Raw genomic sequence first — 15,385 nt, forward strand, 5'->3', positions numbered from 1 at the left:
GCAGGTGGAGGGAGGTGATTCTGCCCCTCTACTCTGCTCTAATGAGACCTCACCTGGTGTACTGTGTCCAGCTCTGGAGCCCTCAGCGTGGGAAGGACATGGACCTGTTGGAGAGGGTCCAGAGGAGGGCTACAAAAATGATCCGAGGGCTGGAGCACCTCTCCTATGAGGACAGGCTGAGAGAGTTGGGCTTGTTCAGCCCGGGGAAGAGAAAGCTGTGGGGAGACCTGATTGCGGCCTTTCAGTGCTTAAAGGGGGCCTATAGGAAAGATGGGGACAATCTTTTTAGTAGGGCCAGCTGTGACAGGACAAGGGGTAATGGCTTTAAACTAAACCAGGGTAGGTTTAGACTGGATATAAGGAAGAAATTCTTTACAATGAGGGTGGTGAAACACTGGAACGGGTTGCCCAGAGAGGTGGTGGAGGCCCCATCCCTGGAAACATTCAAGGCCAGGTTGGACGGGGCTTTGTAGTGGATCATGGTTATGCATTTGTATTCTTCCGTCGCCATAACTGACCTGCTGTCACTTACAAACTGATTTTAGAGTATCCTAAACGATGTTTGTATTCTCAAAGAATGCTTTGAGGTTGCTTTCTACCAACTATCAGTAGTGTATCTGTTTTTCCTTGTCCTGCTTTCAAAGCTTTCATCTGATATTTAGTTTACTGAGTCATGTAGACCTTTCTTTGCAGCTGCTTAACAAAATTCTGGTCAGTACTTCAGAAGCAGTGGGGGCTAATGGATCTTCCCTTCCAGGAATCTCCAATTTTGGAGGGAAATGGTTTATCTGCAACAGAATTTTCTTGATAACCATTCAAGTTGAGATTCCTAAAAACTCATGTTTGTGACTGATTTTTTTTCTGCATTTCACGTAGATGTGGGTGATCCATCAGTCTCATCAAGTTTTTTTGGTTAATAAGCAGAAAGCTTTTGATGTGTGATATATATCCAGTCACTATAAGGAATACATGGGTTTGGCTATTTTATTCTTGCCTGTATACATTAAAATTATTGCTGTTTCTAAATTAGCCTTTCAAAGGTAAACTCTGGGCAGAACTAGGAAAACATGCTTCTTTGTGTGAGGCTAGGTTTTGAAAGTTGTGAATTGTGTACAGTGCTGCTCTATGGGCTGTTTACGTGCGTTGCCTCCAGGAACATTTTTCTTTGTAGCAATAAGCATTTTGATAACTTCTCTTTTAAAAAAGGCAGAAGGGTTAACAAGAGGGCTAAAGAATACTTTTATTTAACAGTGCAGTAAAAAAAGCATATGGCATCACAGAGATTCAGAAACCATTTTTAAAAAAAGATGATGACAATAATGAAGGAGATCAAACACAAAGAATACTTCAGTATTTGTAAATGCTTTTGCCATTTGTAGTTTTTGAGGGCTAATTATTATACATCTCCTGTCATTGAAAGAGAGCTGTACTATGTGGGTGAGGTTTTCTTTAATTTAAGAATAGTTACAAATTTATGTAACATGTAACTGCCTCCAGTTATCCAGTATATAGGTTCAGGATGAAATGTATCACCCGTCATATTCTCACCAGCCTGATGATCAGAGAAAGACATATCCATGCCTTTAAAGTATTAATTTGGATTTTGAGTGCAAATCTTATTATATTAAAATATTTAATATATAGATAAATGTAGTTCTCTAAAATTTATTTTACGTTTTGAAAATGTGGTAAAGAAATGAGTCTCTATCTTTCCTGAACAAGATTTAATGCTGGAATGATGTGTCTTTTTTAAAAGCGAAACTTCTGAGAGTCCTGCTTCAAGATGTTCAGGGTGGGGGAGGGCAGGGAAGGGATTGTATCACTTCAGAAGCAAGAATGTCTTTCAGGACTTGGCTGACCCTGAGAAGACTTGAAAGAATTTGTCATCAGATTGTGGTTGTAATGATTTAAATCCCTATATTTTCCCCATCTTGCAGTACTGGTAAAATGGGTTGAGACTAAAATTGATTTGAGTGTTTTGCTATTGCACCTCTAGATGAAAGTATAGTAATGCTGCTGGCCAGGATAGTTTTTGAATCTTACGAAACCAGCTGTAGGAAAAGAAAAACTGAAAGTTGAGGTCTTGCATTTGCAAGTATTTCACCAGCTACAAAACTTTCATTGTGAGCAAGGCTATCTATGGTAGCTGAAGATTGAGTAGTGCCATTTTCAGTAAAAATACTCCTTTTTTATTTTTTTTTTTTTTTTTTTTTTTTTTTTTTAAATGAGACCAGAATAATGGCAAGTAATGCCCTGTTGCTTGTTTTACCAGACTGTTGAGGCACTAAACATTGGCATCCTGTCTTGGAGCTCTAAATACATGCAACTGTTTTCTGAGAAACTGTGAGGAAGGTATGAGATGGAGGGGACCATCCCATGTCTGGGACTTGGGCCAGGTCTAAGCAACATTTGCAGTCTGAGTTTAGACTGCCAATTTGAGGTACCTCTATTTTAAAATGTTGTGGCGTAAAGTCTGTCGCTTCAAAGGGGAATTGCTTTAAAATGAAAAATGACATGTTCTTTCAGTTTCTTATATTTGAACAAAGTTTACAGTACATACTAAGCCAAAGTTTAGCAATATGGAAGTCTGACTGAAGTCCACCTGCTTAAATGAGAGTCCATAGCTAGATTAATTCATTTTTGACAACCTTCATGGACAACAGAATGGTTGAAGAGGTTTAAATTAAACGTGTGGAAGATTAGTGCAGTGGAAAGGCATGATAGGTGCATTTACCAGTTTCTTAGTTTTACTTGGTGATTGTATTTGTGATAGCATGGTAGGGATCTCAGAGCCTGTAATTTATTTTTTCTGGTGTGGAATAGTATCTAACGCTGAAAATTCTTTACTAACATCAATTAACACCTAAATAATAAAAAAAAATCAATGAAGAATTTCAGCTCAGCAATTTTAAGTCTTAAATAATTCTGGTACTTGTTCATTATCTTTAAAATAAATTCAGTATTTTATTTATTTAAGACTGGTTCTGTCTTTGTTCTTTAGACATGATGTAAAAGTTGTTATACTTTATTTTATGGCTGAACCCGGTACAGCTGTAATCACAACATAGCCTGGCTGTGTAGTCAGAAGGTTACAAGAACCAGGCCCTGGAATATTTTGAGAAACTTGCTTCCTAAAGCATCTTAAGGCTTTAATTTAAAAAGGTAATAAATAAATAACCAGAGGAGAGAAGTCTTTAATTTCAACTTTGCATTTTTGTGTTTGCCCTGAAGAGTCACAGACTTTCTTAGGTATGTTTTAGGAGGACAACCTAAAGAGCCATACATGAATTTAACTTGAACCTGTCTGTTCTCTTGGGAAATGTTTCTGCTTTTGCAGAACGTAGCATTAGTCTGGAGAAGGAGAGTCACTGAGAAGCAAGTATGCTGCCAGGAAGTTGTGGCAGCTCGTAAATATTTCTGTCTCTTTAAGGATTCAATATATTAAACACACTTAATGTTTTGAGTTTTCCAGTTGTATTTTAAGGTAAGACAAGATGTTTGATGTGCTGTGTGTGCAGAATGAATTTTTTTGGCCAGAATATTCTCAGCTATTTCTATTTTTAGAATACCCCTGGAAAAAAAAAAAAACCACAAACCAAAAGGAACCCTGTATTCCTTAAAATTCAACATCAAGTAAAAATAGTGTTATTACCTCTTTCTTGAGGATGCTTCAAACAAATGGTCAACAGCTTACATTAAATACTGTATGTGTGAATGTACTTGTAGATAAATCTTTAAAAATTAAAATCAGTTGTGCTCTTTTTCAGTTGCCCCCTATCTTGTGATCCCTGAGCAAAACCCCCCCAACAACGTACCTTCCCCCCACACCCCTGCACAAGCTAGGGCAGAAATGGGTCTAGTACTGATTTACTTAATGTCAACAAATTCCATCCAGCTAATGAAAGAAAAAAAAATAATTCCTGTTGCTACTCCATTAATCATGACCTACATCTGACTGTATAGTGCTTAGCTGCAGGAAATGCTTGGGAAACCAGGGCTTATTTAAAATACAGTGTTTTAGATTAACCAAACATGAAAGTTTTGGCTGTATCCAGGCAGGAACAGGTAGGCAGTGCTGCTGTCTTAAAAAGTTAATAGAATCAGTTGTTATGCAACAAAAACCCAAAAAAACCACCACAAACCAAAAAAACCAACCAAACAAAAAACCAAAGAACTGCAGTATTCCTGGAAAGAGGAGCCTGTTCAAAATCAACTTGGAAATGTCCTGGCTGGAACGATAGTTACCCTTCAGCACAGATGCAGAAATCTGGCTTCTGGGCCAGGAGTCTCAGCTGAAAGCAAATAAAAAGTGAAGGAGTCCTATTCTTTAATTTTTAATCTTTTATTCTTCTCCCACAATAGAAGAGGTTTGTCATGATGAGAACATCTAAATCCTGAGATCATGAACCAAATTTTAATTACTTCAAAGTTTGTTTTTTCCTCTTGGTTTATAAGCTTTATCTCCCTGTCTGGGTATATAGTGCAAAAGTTTTTACACAGTAAATGAACTAACGAAAGACAGTGTCCAGTGAAGAGAGACAGACTACCTAATAGTTATTGCAACATGCATCATCTAATAAGGCTTAATATTTTACAGAAGTACTGATCAGAAAGCTTATCAATGGGCTTTTTGGCTTCAACTGAATCAGGCGTGTAGGAACTGTTAAACATTGCTTGCAGTGTATGTAAGGTAATGACTCCACAGAGGAAGCTGGAGGACACTTAGCAGATGAAACAATATCAGCTTGGCTTAGATGTGATCTGAGGGACCGCATCAAGATTAAGAGAAAGGGAGGAAACACTCTCCCAGCGACAGAGCATGCATGTGGTCTTCTTGCTGACTGATGAGCGTATCGATGCCATCCTCCTAACGCTGCTCGAGAGTCACTTCTCAGCAGTGCTATCAGCAGCCATCTTCCCGTGCCTGTCAGGCCCAGCTGACCTTCATGTTTCCGACTCATTTCACGTTTCCGACTCATCCACTCCTGTCCCCATGCTACCACCCTCTGCCCTGCTATTATCGTTGCTGCTGGCAGTCTTCAATTTTGCATCTTCTGGAGGGATAAAGTCTCCCTAAGACCTTTGGGAGTGTTGTTTTCTCTTTCCTCACCACCAGCTTTCCTTGTAAAAGTTTCTGATTTGGCAAATGGAAGAAATCCAGTGAAGGTTTTGAAGCAGTGGGATGTGGTTTACATGTGAATTAAAAGGCTTTAAATTGTACAAAATTAGTGGGACGTTTGGCTATCAGTACACAAGCTGTTGTTTTAGTGTGCCACTTAACGCTATTTTATTTTAACTATGTCTTAACATTCAGGAGGCTTAAGTATATAATTTATTTTTTTTTTTCTTTTAAGTATAATGTCACACTAGGCTGACGTGTAACTAAATGTGTAGATGTTTTAAAAAGAGGGAGCGTAATGAAGCTTGCAGATGAATTTGTAGAGTAACACATGGTTGTCTGTTGTGAAGTATGGAAAAGTAGACCCTTTGTTTGCAACGATGTTGGCAATCAAATACGTATCTGTCCTCCACACGGGCAAATGGCTTTCTCACTTTCAGTAAGTGGTAGCAGAGAGTTGGCTTGCAGAACAGTTAAGGACTCTTTCTTGGGAGGAGTATCGGCTATTAACATACTAGTTACAATGGGCATAATTCAGAAAAATGGTTACCGCCTTATTTCAGTGTAAAATAAGGTTGCATGTTACTCCGCCAAGGGTTTTCTTTTGTTTTTATAACTTCTTAGGGGACTCATCAACATAAAAGGTTTCTGAGATGCTCCTTATTAATGAAACCTTTATATCATTTTTGTAATACTGGGAGCCATAATCTCTGCTTCACAAGTGGGGCCTTAGTGAGAGCAATTGGCTGGCTTGGACTAGATTAGGACCTGCTTTGTTTTCCAGGTTAAGCTCTGTTGGTCCATGCATGCATCATCCGAGTTATCTGTCATTTGTGGAAAAAGGTGCTGAGTGGCTAGGAGTGATACCATGCATCAGAGATGTATGTCGTGTTGATATTGAAGCCATAACACTTGGTAGAGAAGAAATATTTTAGCATAGCGGGTCTCTAGATTGTCATGCTGAAGTCTGACCTACTTAATCCTACTTGGTTAACTTCATGTTCTAATTGCTATTAAAAAATATATTTTGTGAATATGTGATGACTATTGAATACCAAGGAAGGATGAAAAGCTATTAAAAGGGTGTTTTTTCTTTTTTTTTTTTTTTCCTTTTGTTAACATATTTTTCCTGTCTGGGCATTCTATGAACTAAGATGCTAGAATTCGAAGCCTGGTTTACTGTGCCTATCTGATTATCACTTAACCTACTTAATTCTCTTTATAGGAGTCCATTTATGTCCCTTGAGGATCTTCTCTCTGCTATGTGCCCATACACATATCATGGAGCATATACTAGTAAAACAACTGTCCTGTTGTGACGCATTCTAGCAGAGGGGGAGTACAGTAAAGAGAGAGTTGGTAGTACCAGTACTCTGATGGCAGACTGGCATTTCCCTGTTGAAATCCCCTGTTTTCTGTTGGTTATACAAATTGCAACAGTTTTCTTAGGCTGAAACTTCTTGTTCCCTATATCTGCTTTGCCTTGTTGTCTTGCACCCCTCCTTGAGTTTTCAGCTGAAGTTACTTACATTATAAGTAATTCTACTACTTATTTCATACAGAAATGAGGTTTTAGAGTAGGAAGTGCAAATTCCTTTAACTGTTGGCTTTTTTGTCACTATTGCCTTTTTTGCCTTCATGAGAAATGCAAAGAATCTGTCACGGTTCTAAGTCTTCGAGAAGAACAATTTGCATGTGCTTAGTATGATTTTATTTTATGGGTTCATTTCTGCAGTTACCTGATCCAGCTTTGAGAATGCATGTCCATCATGTGAGTTTGGCCATGCACACCATTTGCTGCAGCAGAATTCCGCTGAACACAGAAATGCGTTTTTATCAATTTCCTCTGAATACTGTAATGTTAAAGAAAATGCCAAATTCCAACTTATTTCTCTGGGTACAGGAGGTATTTTGTTATTTCTGAAGAACTTAGTGCAGTAGCTGATATCCTAATCTTTTAAATCTGCACTTTACTGTTGTATATGCCACATCAAGAAACTCTCTAGAGTGTATCTGACAGATCTAGAATTTCTAACTGGTTAAGGTGCTTTTTTATTTATTTTTATAAAAAAACCACACCACAAAGCAACAAAAAAGGCAAGCCCAGGCATGAAACTGGAGATAAAACTCAAATAGATTAACTTGCTGAATTAGAGGCTATCTTATTCTAATTTGTTATGAAAGGGTAATTTCGGAAATACAGCAAAACTTGTTTTGTCTACAGCAAAGTACTTGAAAGCACTAATGCAGTCCATATGGCAAACTGCAATGTTGTTCAATTGCAAAATCAGTTTTTAGTTAAAACTGCAAGTAATTTTCAAGCAGTGCATTTCTGAATTACCTAATGGGGTGAGTCAAAGGTTATCAAACCAAAGAGGATAGGAAGTCGTTGTTCTGATCTCTTCCAATGGCAGTTTTTCTTATGGTTGAGGTGCAAAATACTGGTCGAGAGTAACTCACAGAATAAACTTCTGAGGAGCCGGGAGAAGTGCCGCTGTAGTAATAAGTTTACTGTAAGAATATTTGAAGCAAGTTTCATTATCTTTCCAGAATGGAATTTTATTTTTTGCTTATTTATTTACAAACTTGACAGCTGAACTTCTCCTTTCTGAGACTGACCCATTTCCATATTAACCAAATACCAATTTTCATTGACAGGTTTACTGTAATAGTTACTAGAAATGCAGGTTTGCCTATCTGTTATTTTCTGTGCTACTTTGCTTGTTAGTTGGGTTTTATTTTGGTTTCCTGTGACAACATAGGTACTTCAGAAGCTTGTTTGGTTTCTGAAATGAATTTTGGTTCTCTGGCATCTTAGTGTAACTAATTTCTTCTTTGATGGTATTCTCAAAAGACAATCAGTAAATAGATGTGATATGCAGATAGCTGATAACTGTCTTGATGGATCATCAACTGAGAACATATTTTAGAAGTTATTTTTCATTTACAAATTGAAGTAGTTTGTTGGGTTTTTTTTAATATTATGGCTGAGGAGTGTCTTAAGTAGGTAACAGGTGTATGCCAGTACATCATTTATATACAAGATTCTCTCTGTTGTTCACTCTATCAATAACTTAAAATGGTATTGAAATTAAAAGTATGAGCCAGCATATTGCCCCCTAAAGTTACTGGCACAATTCTCACTTCTTTCTAAAATGCAATCAGCTTTCATGGTGAAACCTTAGAGCTGAAGGGCATCGCACAGCCAAATGTATCGCATTTTATAATAGTAAATCAGAAATGCTGTGTTAAATTAAATCTAGAACCACTGTTAGCCTTGAATGGACTGCGAATACTGTAAGTGACTGGAAGCATCAAGAAGAGAGAAAGTGGGTAAATATACTCACGTTTTGGATAGGTGATATATTGGTTTTGTGGGTTTTTTTTCTTATTACTGAGTAAATAATGTTATTTATAATATTATCAGACAAGTAATAGTTGTTCCTGAGGGACAAAAACGTTAAACCATGTCTGACAGATAATCCAGCTGTGTGTTTTACAGTATGTGTGTGGATATGCATGTGTGTGTGGTCAGTCAGGACTTGTGACTATTGCCATGACAACAAGGACATGCTCCCGCATCTCCTCAGGTCCCATCACTAAGTAAGGTGGAATGCATCTGCCTGCTTCCTGGTTTCTCCCCACAGCTGTCCTAGATGGAATGTTAGTTTGTTTGCTCTTCTGGCCACGTCTGCAGATCCCCTGCTGCCTTTCTCATCTTAGAAATGTCTCTCTCGTGTGTCTTTGGATTCTGTTGAATGGCATGTCTGAAGATTATTTCCTGAGTGAGTAAATCTCATTGATCAGACTCATAAAAAGCATCCACACAGCTTAGTGCAAAGTCATATATCCCCATCCACTGTTGGCTTCTCACAACTTCCAGATCTTGTGCCTGTGAACAGTAGGGGTACAACCTGTGGAAACCTGCCCCAGGAAGGGCATGGTGTCCACCATGTTATGAAACCAAATGGAGCTTCTTGTAATCTCAATTTTCAAATTTAACTTTAGTAATTTCAATGCTGGCTTGTTTTTATTTTAATGTAGGATAGTTTTTCTTGTTCCTCCTATGTTGTTTTATTTCAGGAGTGTTTTAAAATGTTTATTTTGTAATAGTTAAGGATAGTTAAAGGTTTAAAACAGTTAGTGTGTAGATCTTGGTCAGGAGAATTTCTGTGGCTTCTCTGTGGCTTGTTTGATGTTAGGGACTGCACTTACCTGGCATAGTTTGCATGCAGCAGAGATTCATAGTTTCAGTGTGGCTTTTGAAAGCATTATTATACTTTATAGAACACTTGACAAAATTTTACCTTGTAGATGTAGGCTGTTCTTAAAAATATGGGTGGAAGGTAGTCTAAAATCATAGCTATGTGTTCTTTATTTTCTTCATGCTCAAAATTTTTGTCTGGAGCTCCTGCACAGAAGTTGCTATGCATCTCCTCTGTCATATTATTTCCTTCTTGAAAGGGGAGACAACGCATTGTTATAAGGAGAATGGTTATATCTTGAACTACTTTGACACTTGACCTAAGTAAGTCTGTAAATCAAATAGTTGTTTTATGGCTGTTATTTTCTATGGTGCTCTGTGAATTTGGAAAATTAATCAATTTATGAACCATATAACACAAGTACTGTGAGATTATTCCAAAGGCTATCCAACATTCAGGGGTTTGGCAGATTTGTCTTTCATATTGTGGCAGTCTTCATTTCAGTCTTCCATACTTCTGAGATTTAAACTTAAAAACACTTACATGAGTTAAAAGAATATAAAGCCAGTTGTTAAAGATGGACAGAACACCTATTTCACTGTTGTATTCTTACAGTGAGTACAAATCTGTGCTAGTATTAAGCTCATAAAGGAAAAAGACTTTTTAACATAAAAGAAATACAGTGAAATGTTCTAATTTTCCATGATTATGTACTGTTGAAACTACAAAGTTGTTGTTTGAAGGGCTACTCTAGAAGAAGCACATAGTATACTGTTAGAGGTTATCAGTCACCTTGGAGAAATGGAGTGACTCTGATTGTGAAATGAAATGAGGGAACAAAGGATCTCAACTTCAGTTTTGTCTTTCATCCTGAAAATAAAATGTATTTGTTTGTACTGGTGCACATTTCATGGTATTTTTTAATAGCTGTAATTTATAACTAAAGGGTTGGGCTCTGAGAAATCTTTTGCATCTAGCAAGTTGGAAGTATATATGCTCCTGTGTATCTGTTCCAGTTTGGGTCAAATAGGAATTCTCTTTGACACAGTGAAATAGGATCACAAACAGTAGCATTTCCTACTATAAATTGAATTTCTGCCATCTTTTACCAACTGATGGAATTCCAAATTCTATATTTTGACTTAAATTGCAGGCTGATTTGGTAGTTACCAGCATGTGACTTTTGATGACATTTTTTGAGACACTTATTTCTCACTGGAAGGCTCATTAAGGGTCACTTTTGTAGATACTTTGGATACGCAAGTATATTACCTTATGTGAGATCATTGATTTGTAACAGAAGAGAAAAATAGAATGTATTATTAACTTTGCTTAGTAAGACCTAAACAGCAAGATCAAAAGCCTTAGTATATAGATGAGTGGAAACTCTGTAACGTGAGACTGAGATTACAACTTCTAATTGCCCTCACGTAATGATAGTGTGCATGTTGACAAATACCATAGTCATTGGAGGAGCAGGAGAGGCAATATACAGCTAAAATTCCTGAAGTGGTTTATTTATTTATTTATTTTTTTAACTTGTACTGCGGTATATAGTTTTCAGCTCTCATAATGATGATGAGTTTAATCAGTTGTAATGCAATGATTGATTTTTCTGCTCTATGCAAAATTAAGAATATTTATTCTCCAGGGGGATTTTATGGTAGCCTTTTAGTTTAGAGCTGGCTGTGTTAATGTTGTGAATGAGCTCTCCTTGGGCACAACCTATAGTAATATTGCAAAACAGAAACATAATTATTTTTCATATTTTAATACTATAATTTGCTTTAGGCTGTTAAACTAATTTAATATACAATCATAGCATCACTTTATAAGTGATTATAGAGAAGATCTTTTTGCAGCTTAAGACAACAAGATTTTTAATAATTATTCCTTACAAATTCTGTGTCAGTAATGTATTTTCAGTTACTGCTAACAAATAACTTTGTGTGCTGAAGTATGCTATATTGCATATATATATCTTCTAATGAAAAGGATTTTTCTTGAAATCTGTGTGTTTTGTGGGGGTTTTTTTGGTTTTTTTTTTGAAATAAGTGTTGTTGATTGTTGTGTGCTATGTACTCAGCTGAAGGATAAAGGTCAACAACTGCAAACTGCTTATTAGATGCTTCAAGTTCTTAACATTTGTATGGTGCTTTTAGTTCCCCTGTAGTGGTGGTTAGGAAATGTTCCACAGAAGCAATTTAAAGGTCTCATCGGGTGCATTTTGCTTGGTTAACGTTGACTTGAAGTTGTGGGCAAATCTGATTTTTAAACGTGATGTGCTTGTGCTTTGAAAGAAGCACTTGTGTTCATCAGATCAGAAATGGGCATGGTTCGTGGCAGCATGGCTGGTTAGCTCTCTGAACTCCATCCTAACATGTAGCTCCTTCCCTTTCTTTCCTCTGGTACTGCAAATATTTTCTGATAATAGTTGTACATGGGTCTACCAGTGGGAGTTGTAAAGTACTTTTGCAATATTATGCTAAAGGATGAATTGACAGAAGTGCACCATTTTTACATTTTTAATGAATGGTTACACTGCCAGTGTGTCTTGTGCAACAGAGGACTGAGTTCCCACAGTAGAACAGGAAAAGTAGTTAAAGGATTAGGAGAGGGACCTGTATGAAATTAGGCTGAGTAGACAGGAATTCTTTACTTAATAAAATTGCCGTGCAACTAGAGTACCACTTCTGTGAGGTTGTGCTGACATAAATGTGTGTGTGTGTATATACATAGGTATGTATGTATAAATGAGGGACTTAAAGGTAGAAATCAGCTCTTGTATTTCACCTCATCAGTCCAGACCCTGTGATGGTACAAAGCCAACAGGTCACTGTTACTTTCCAAAGGTTTTAAAATGTATTTTATAAATGCTGCATGAACTTTGCTGTATTTTAATTTTGTAGCTGGTTGGACACAGCCTATGAAAAAGGAGCTGCAGTCCTTGTGTATGAGGTTTCTTGGTGGCTTCTTGTCCTAAGAAATAAGCAACAAAGTCCCATCTGCAGATCTGCCTGCGTTTGGCCCAGCCCCAGTTATTCTCACATCTTCTTATAAATAGTACTGGAACCATGGGGGTTTTTTTGGTTTTTTTTTTTTTTTTTTGGTATCTGTGCATATGCATCTAGCATGACTGGCTAATGAGTATGTTAGTGAACGCTGGAATAAGTTAATGTGGATAGAAAGATGCCTACTGCTAACTTGGCAAGCATCTGACACTGTCATTGCGTGAGCCTGCTGTAGTATTACAGAAGTCTGCACAGGGATAGGTAGGTGCTCTGATCCAGAAGTTGGCCAGTCGTTCACTGTCACTGGCAACTACTGGGAAGTAGACAAGTTGGCTGCTGATGTTAGCCTAAGAACAAGCAAGAAGTAAGCAGCCTGGCTGTGGCAGCTGCAGCTTCAGTCTCTAATCCCAGTTCCTGCCCTTTCGGTTACTGGTCTTTAGCGGGTGCCTCATTTTATCGTGCTCTCTTAGTTTTGTAACAGGGCTGGATAGTAGCGTGAATTGCAACACCACGTTTCTCTGTTGTGAGCTGTGCTGTGGCTCGCCCTGAGAACAAGTGGCAGTTCTTTCCAGTGAAGTGAAATCCTGTTAGGGGCGCAGGCAGCTGCCAGAATGCCCTCCAGTGCCTGTACCGCTTCCCTCGGTGGGAGCGCGGACAGCTTGAGCGCTGCATGCGGCTGCTTTGCGTGGCAGCATTGAACGACACCGAATCACTTACAAAAATGCTGCTGTGAAGAAGTGTCCATCTCTGCAAAAAGCTTTTGAAGGTCTTCAGAGCAGTGGGGCGCAGCGATGCAGCTGGGTTGCAGGCAGGGCTCCTCTGGCCTTCCTCTCTTCCCCTGCAGCTGCAGCCTGCGATGCTCTGCTCTCTGGAGTTCACTGGTACAGTGCTGTTGGGTATTCGTGTAGAAATATGGGTTGCCAATAAAAATATCGGTATTTAATCTATCTAATTATTAGAAGTTTTCTTCATTTCTCTTTTTAATAACCATGCTCTTTTAAGACTCCGTATTAATATCAGTGCACTCCATCAGTCTTCAGGGCATAATCTTGATTAGTTTTTGGGCCCCTGTCTTATACAATTAGCAATATAGAAAATAATCTTTTAGACAATTTAAATTCCACCGAGAAAGTTTTTAAAATATCTTTCAGCTTTTCGGTATATAGACTTCATATTTGGACATACTAGCTCTCTTGCAGCAGCTTTAAACATATATTCCAAGACTGAAAGCTCCGACCTTACCCCACTGACTCAGAAATCTTTATGGTGTGTATGTAGCCAGCCATGTGTAAACCTTTGCGGAAATAAGATCAAAAGCTTACAGGGTCAAAGACGCAATCATTTTTTCCCCTTATATTGTTGCTGTACTGTAGCTCAGGGTTAGGTATTACATTAGTACAGTATGGTGCATGCTTCAGTGACTTGCTTTCTATCACAATTAAATTTTGTTGTTCTGATGATGTATCACAAGAGAAGGTTATGTGGCAAAAAAAAAAAAATTCTTCTCTTATCCCAGATATTGTTAAAGGAGCAACAAAAAATTCTTAGGGCCTCGTGAGATGCTGCCTTTTACCTTCTCAAGAGCAGTTGGTTGAGATGCTCAGCTTCTCCTCATTGCTCGGGACAGCTTCACCAAAGCATTTCACTATCCTTTTTAGAGCAGTTAAAGGCAACTGCTCATCTCTCTGCACTTTACTCAGGCAGAGCAAAGGACAAGGTAATCCCCTTAGCCTGTTAAATGCTCCATCCCATCTGGTAGGTGATAATTGCATTGTAAGGGGATTAGCACAGTAGGATATGCTTACAGTGTAATGAAAGCTTTGCTACAAGTGTGAAAGTCAGCTGAATGCATTCGAGCAATTTGGGACCTTACATTTGCACATTTTTGTGAATATCATAACATAAAAGTTTCATATGGAGAAGGTGTGCAGTACCTTTACATGCCTTCATGTGTCGGTAACAGATCATAAATTTGAGACATCAGTAGTCTCAATATCTGAAAACTTCTTGTAGGAGTAGTGGAATAAGCTTCTGTTTAGCTGAATGTTTTAGGACAATTCTGTTGTTATACCTGTATTAAATGCATCCAAAATATTGACTTTACGCAAAACTCCTATGACTTTGAAATCATGGGTTAAGTTGTTACTAGTATAGTAGAATCCATGTTGTTAAACGCTGCCTAGAAATCTTCTATAAAGGTGAGATTTGAATAAGCCACACTGTGAAAAATATCAGAGTAATTTTGTGTCAGTAGGGATAAGAGCATTTCAAGCTGAAAGTAACTCTCCTTGCAGCCAGCCAGAATAAATGTTTTGAAATTTCAATTTCAAGCATGAGCATAAGGTAGTGCAAAATGACTCTTTAAAAAAAAAATAAATTAAAATTGTCCTTTTTTTTAACGTTTAGCTAATGCCAAAATCAGTAGTGAAGATAGCAAATCTAAGGGCTCAGAGCATTTCATGAGCTAACTGTAACTTCACTTCCTTACCTTTCAAGTTGTTAAAGATCTGTTTGAAGGTATGTTTGTAGGGTGGTAGCTCAGGGTTGGTTGCCATCCTGTTGGTTGTGCTCTCTCCAATCTCTCATGTACAAGAAACTGGGCGAGTTGTTCAGTGCTGACCAGTATGTGCTGTTTCGCTGGTTTGAACGTTAACCCATTAGGTTAAAACAGGGCTTGGTTAGCTCACACTGTGGTGCGATAGTGTTTTGTAGCCAGATAGATTAGGAACTTAACAGAGGTGTATGTATTTTTACATAACTAAGAGAGTCAGGTGTATAAATATGCCCTGCGTGTGGTAGATGCTTTAGCGATGTTGTATGACCTTGCTGCGGGATTAGGTTTTCTAATGAATTAAGGTTCTGTGACCAGCTGTGTGGTTGCTGTTTCTTCAGTTTCCAGTTCCTGAGTTAGCAGCTCTGTCTGTGTGCGTCTGCGCCTCTGGGAGTAAGGGCAAAATAAAATCTAGTGGTTTGTGTTTTTTTTTTTTTTTTTTTTTTTAACGACTGTCTGCAGTAACTTTGCCAATCTGTGATGAGGTTGTTGAGTGTGG

General features: G+C 38.0%; 1 protein-coding gene across 2 annotated transcripts in view; it reads left to right on the forward strand.

The window, feature by feature from the left end:
• CNOT2 (CCR4-NOT transcription complex subunit 2) overlaps window positions 1-15,385 on the forward strand; it is a 60,660-nt gene that overhangs the window by 4,617 nt on the left and 40,658 nt on the right. Inside the window, exon 1 of one of the 2 annotated variants that reach the window (XM_035901688.1) lies at window positions 2,325-2,440. The exons of the other annotated variant lie outside the window; for it this stretch is intronic. Within the exon in view, the coding sequence (XP_035757581.1) occupies window positions 2,360-2,440 (81 nt within the window). The 5' untranslated portion in view covers window positions 2,325-2,359. Of the gene's footprint in view, window positions 1-2,324; window positions 2,441-15,385 lie in introns of those variants that run through there. 2 annotated transcript variants of the gene reach the window in all.

This window comes from Egretta garzetta, unplaced genomic scaffold (assembly GCF_000687185.1).
Source record: "Egretta garzetta isolate BGI_Z169 unplaced genomic scaffold, ASM68718v1 scaffold68, whole genome shotgun sequence".
NCBI lineage: Eukaryota > Metazoa > Chordata > Aves > Pelecaniformes > Ardeidae > Egretta > Egretta garzetta.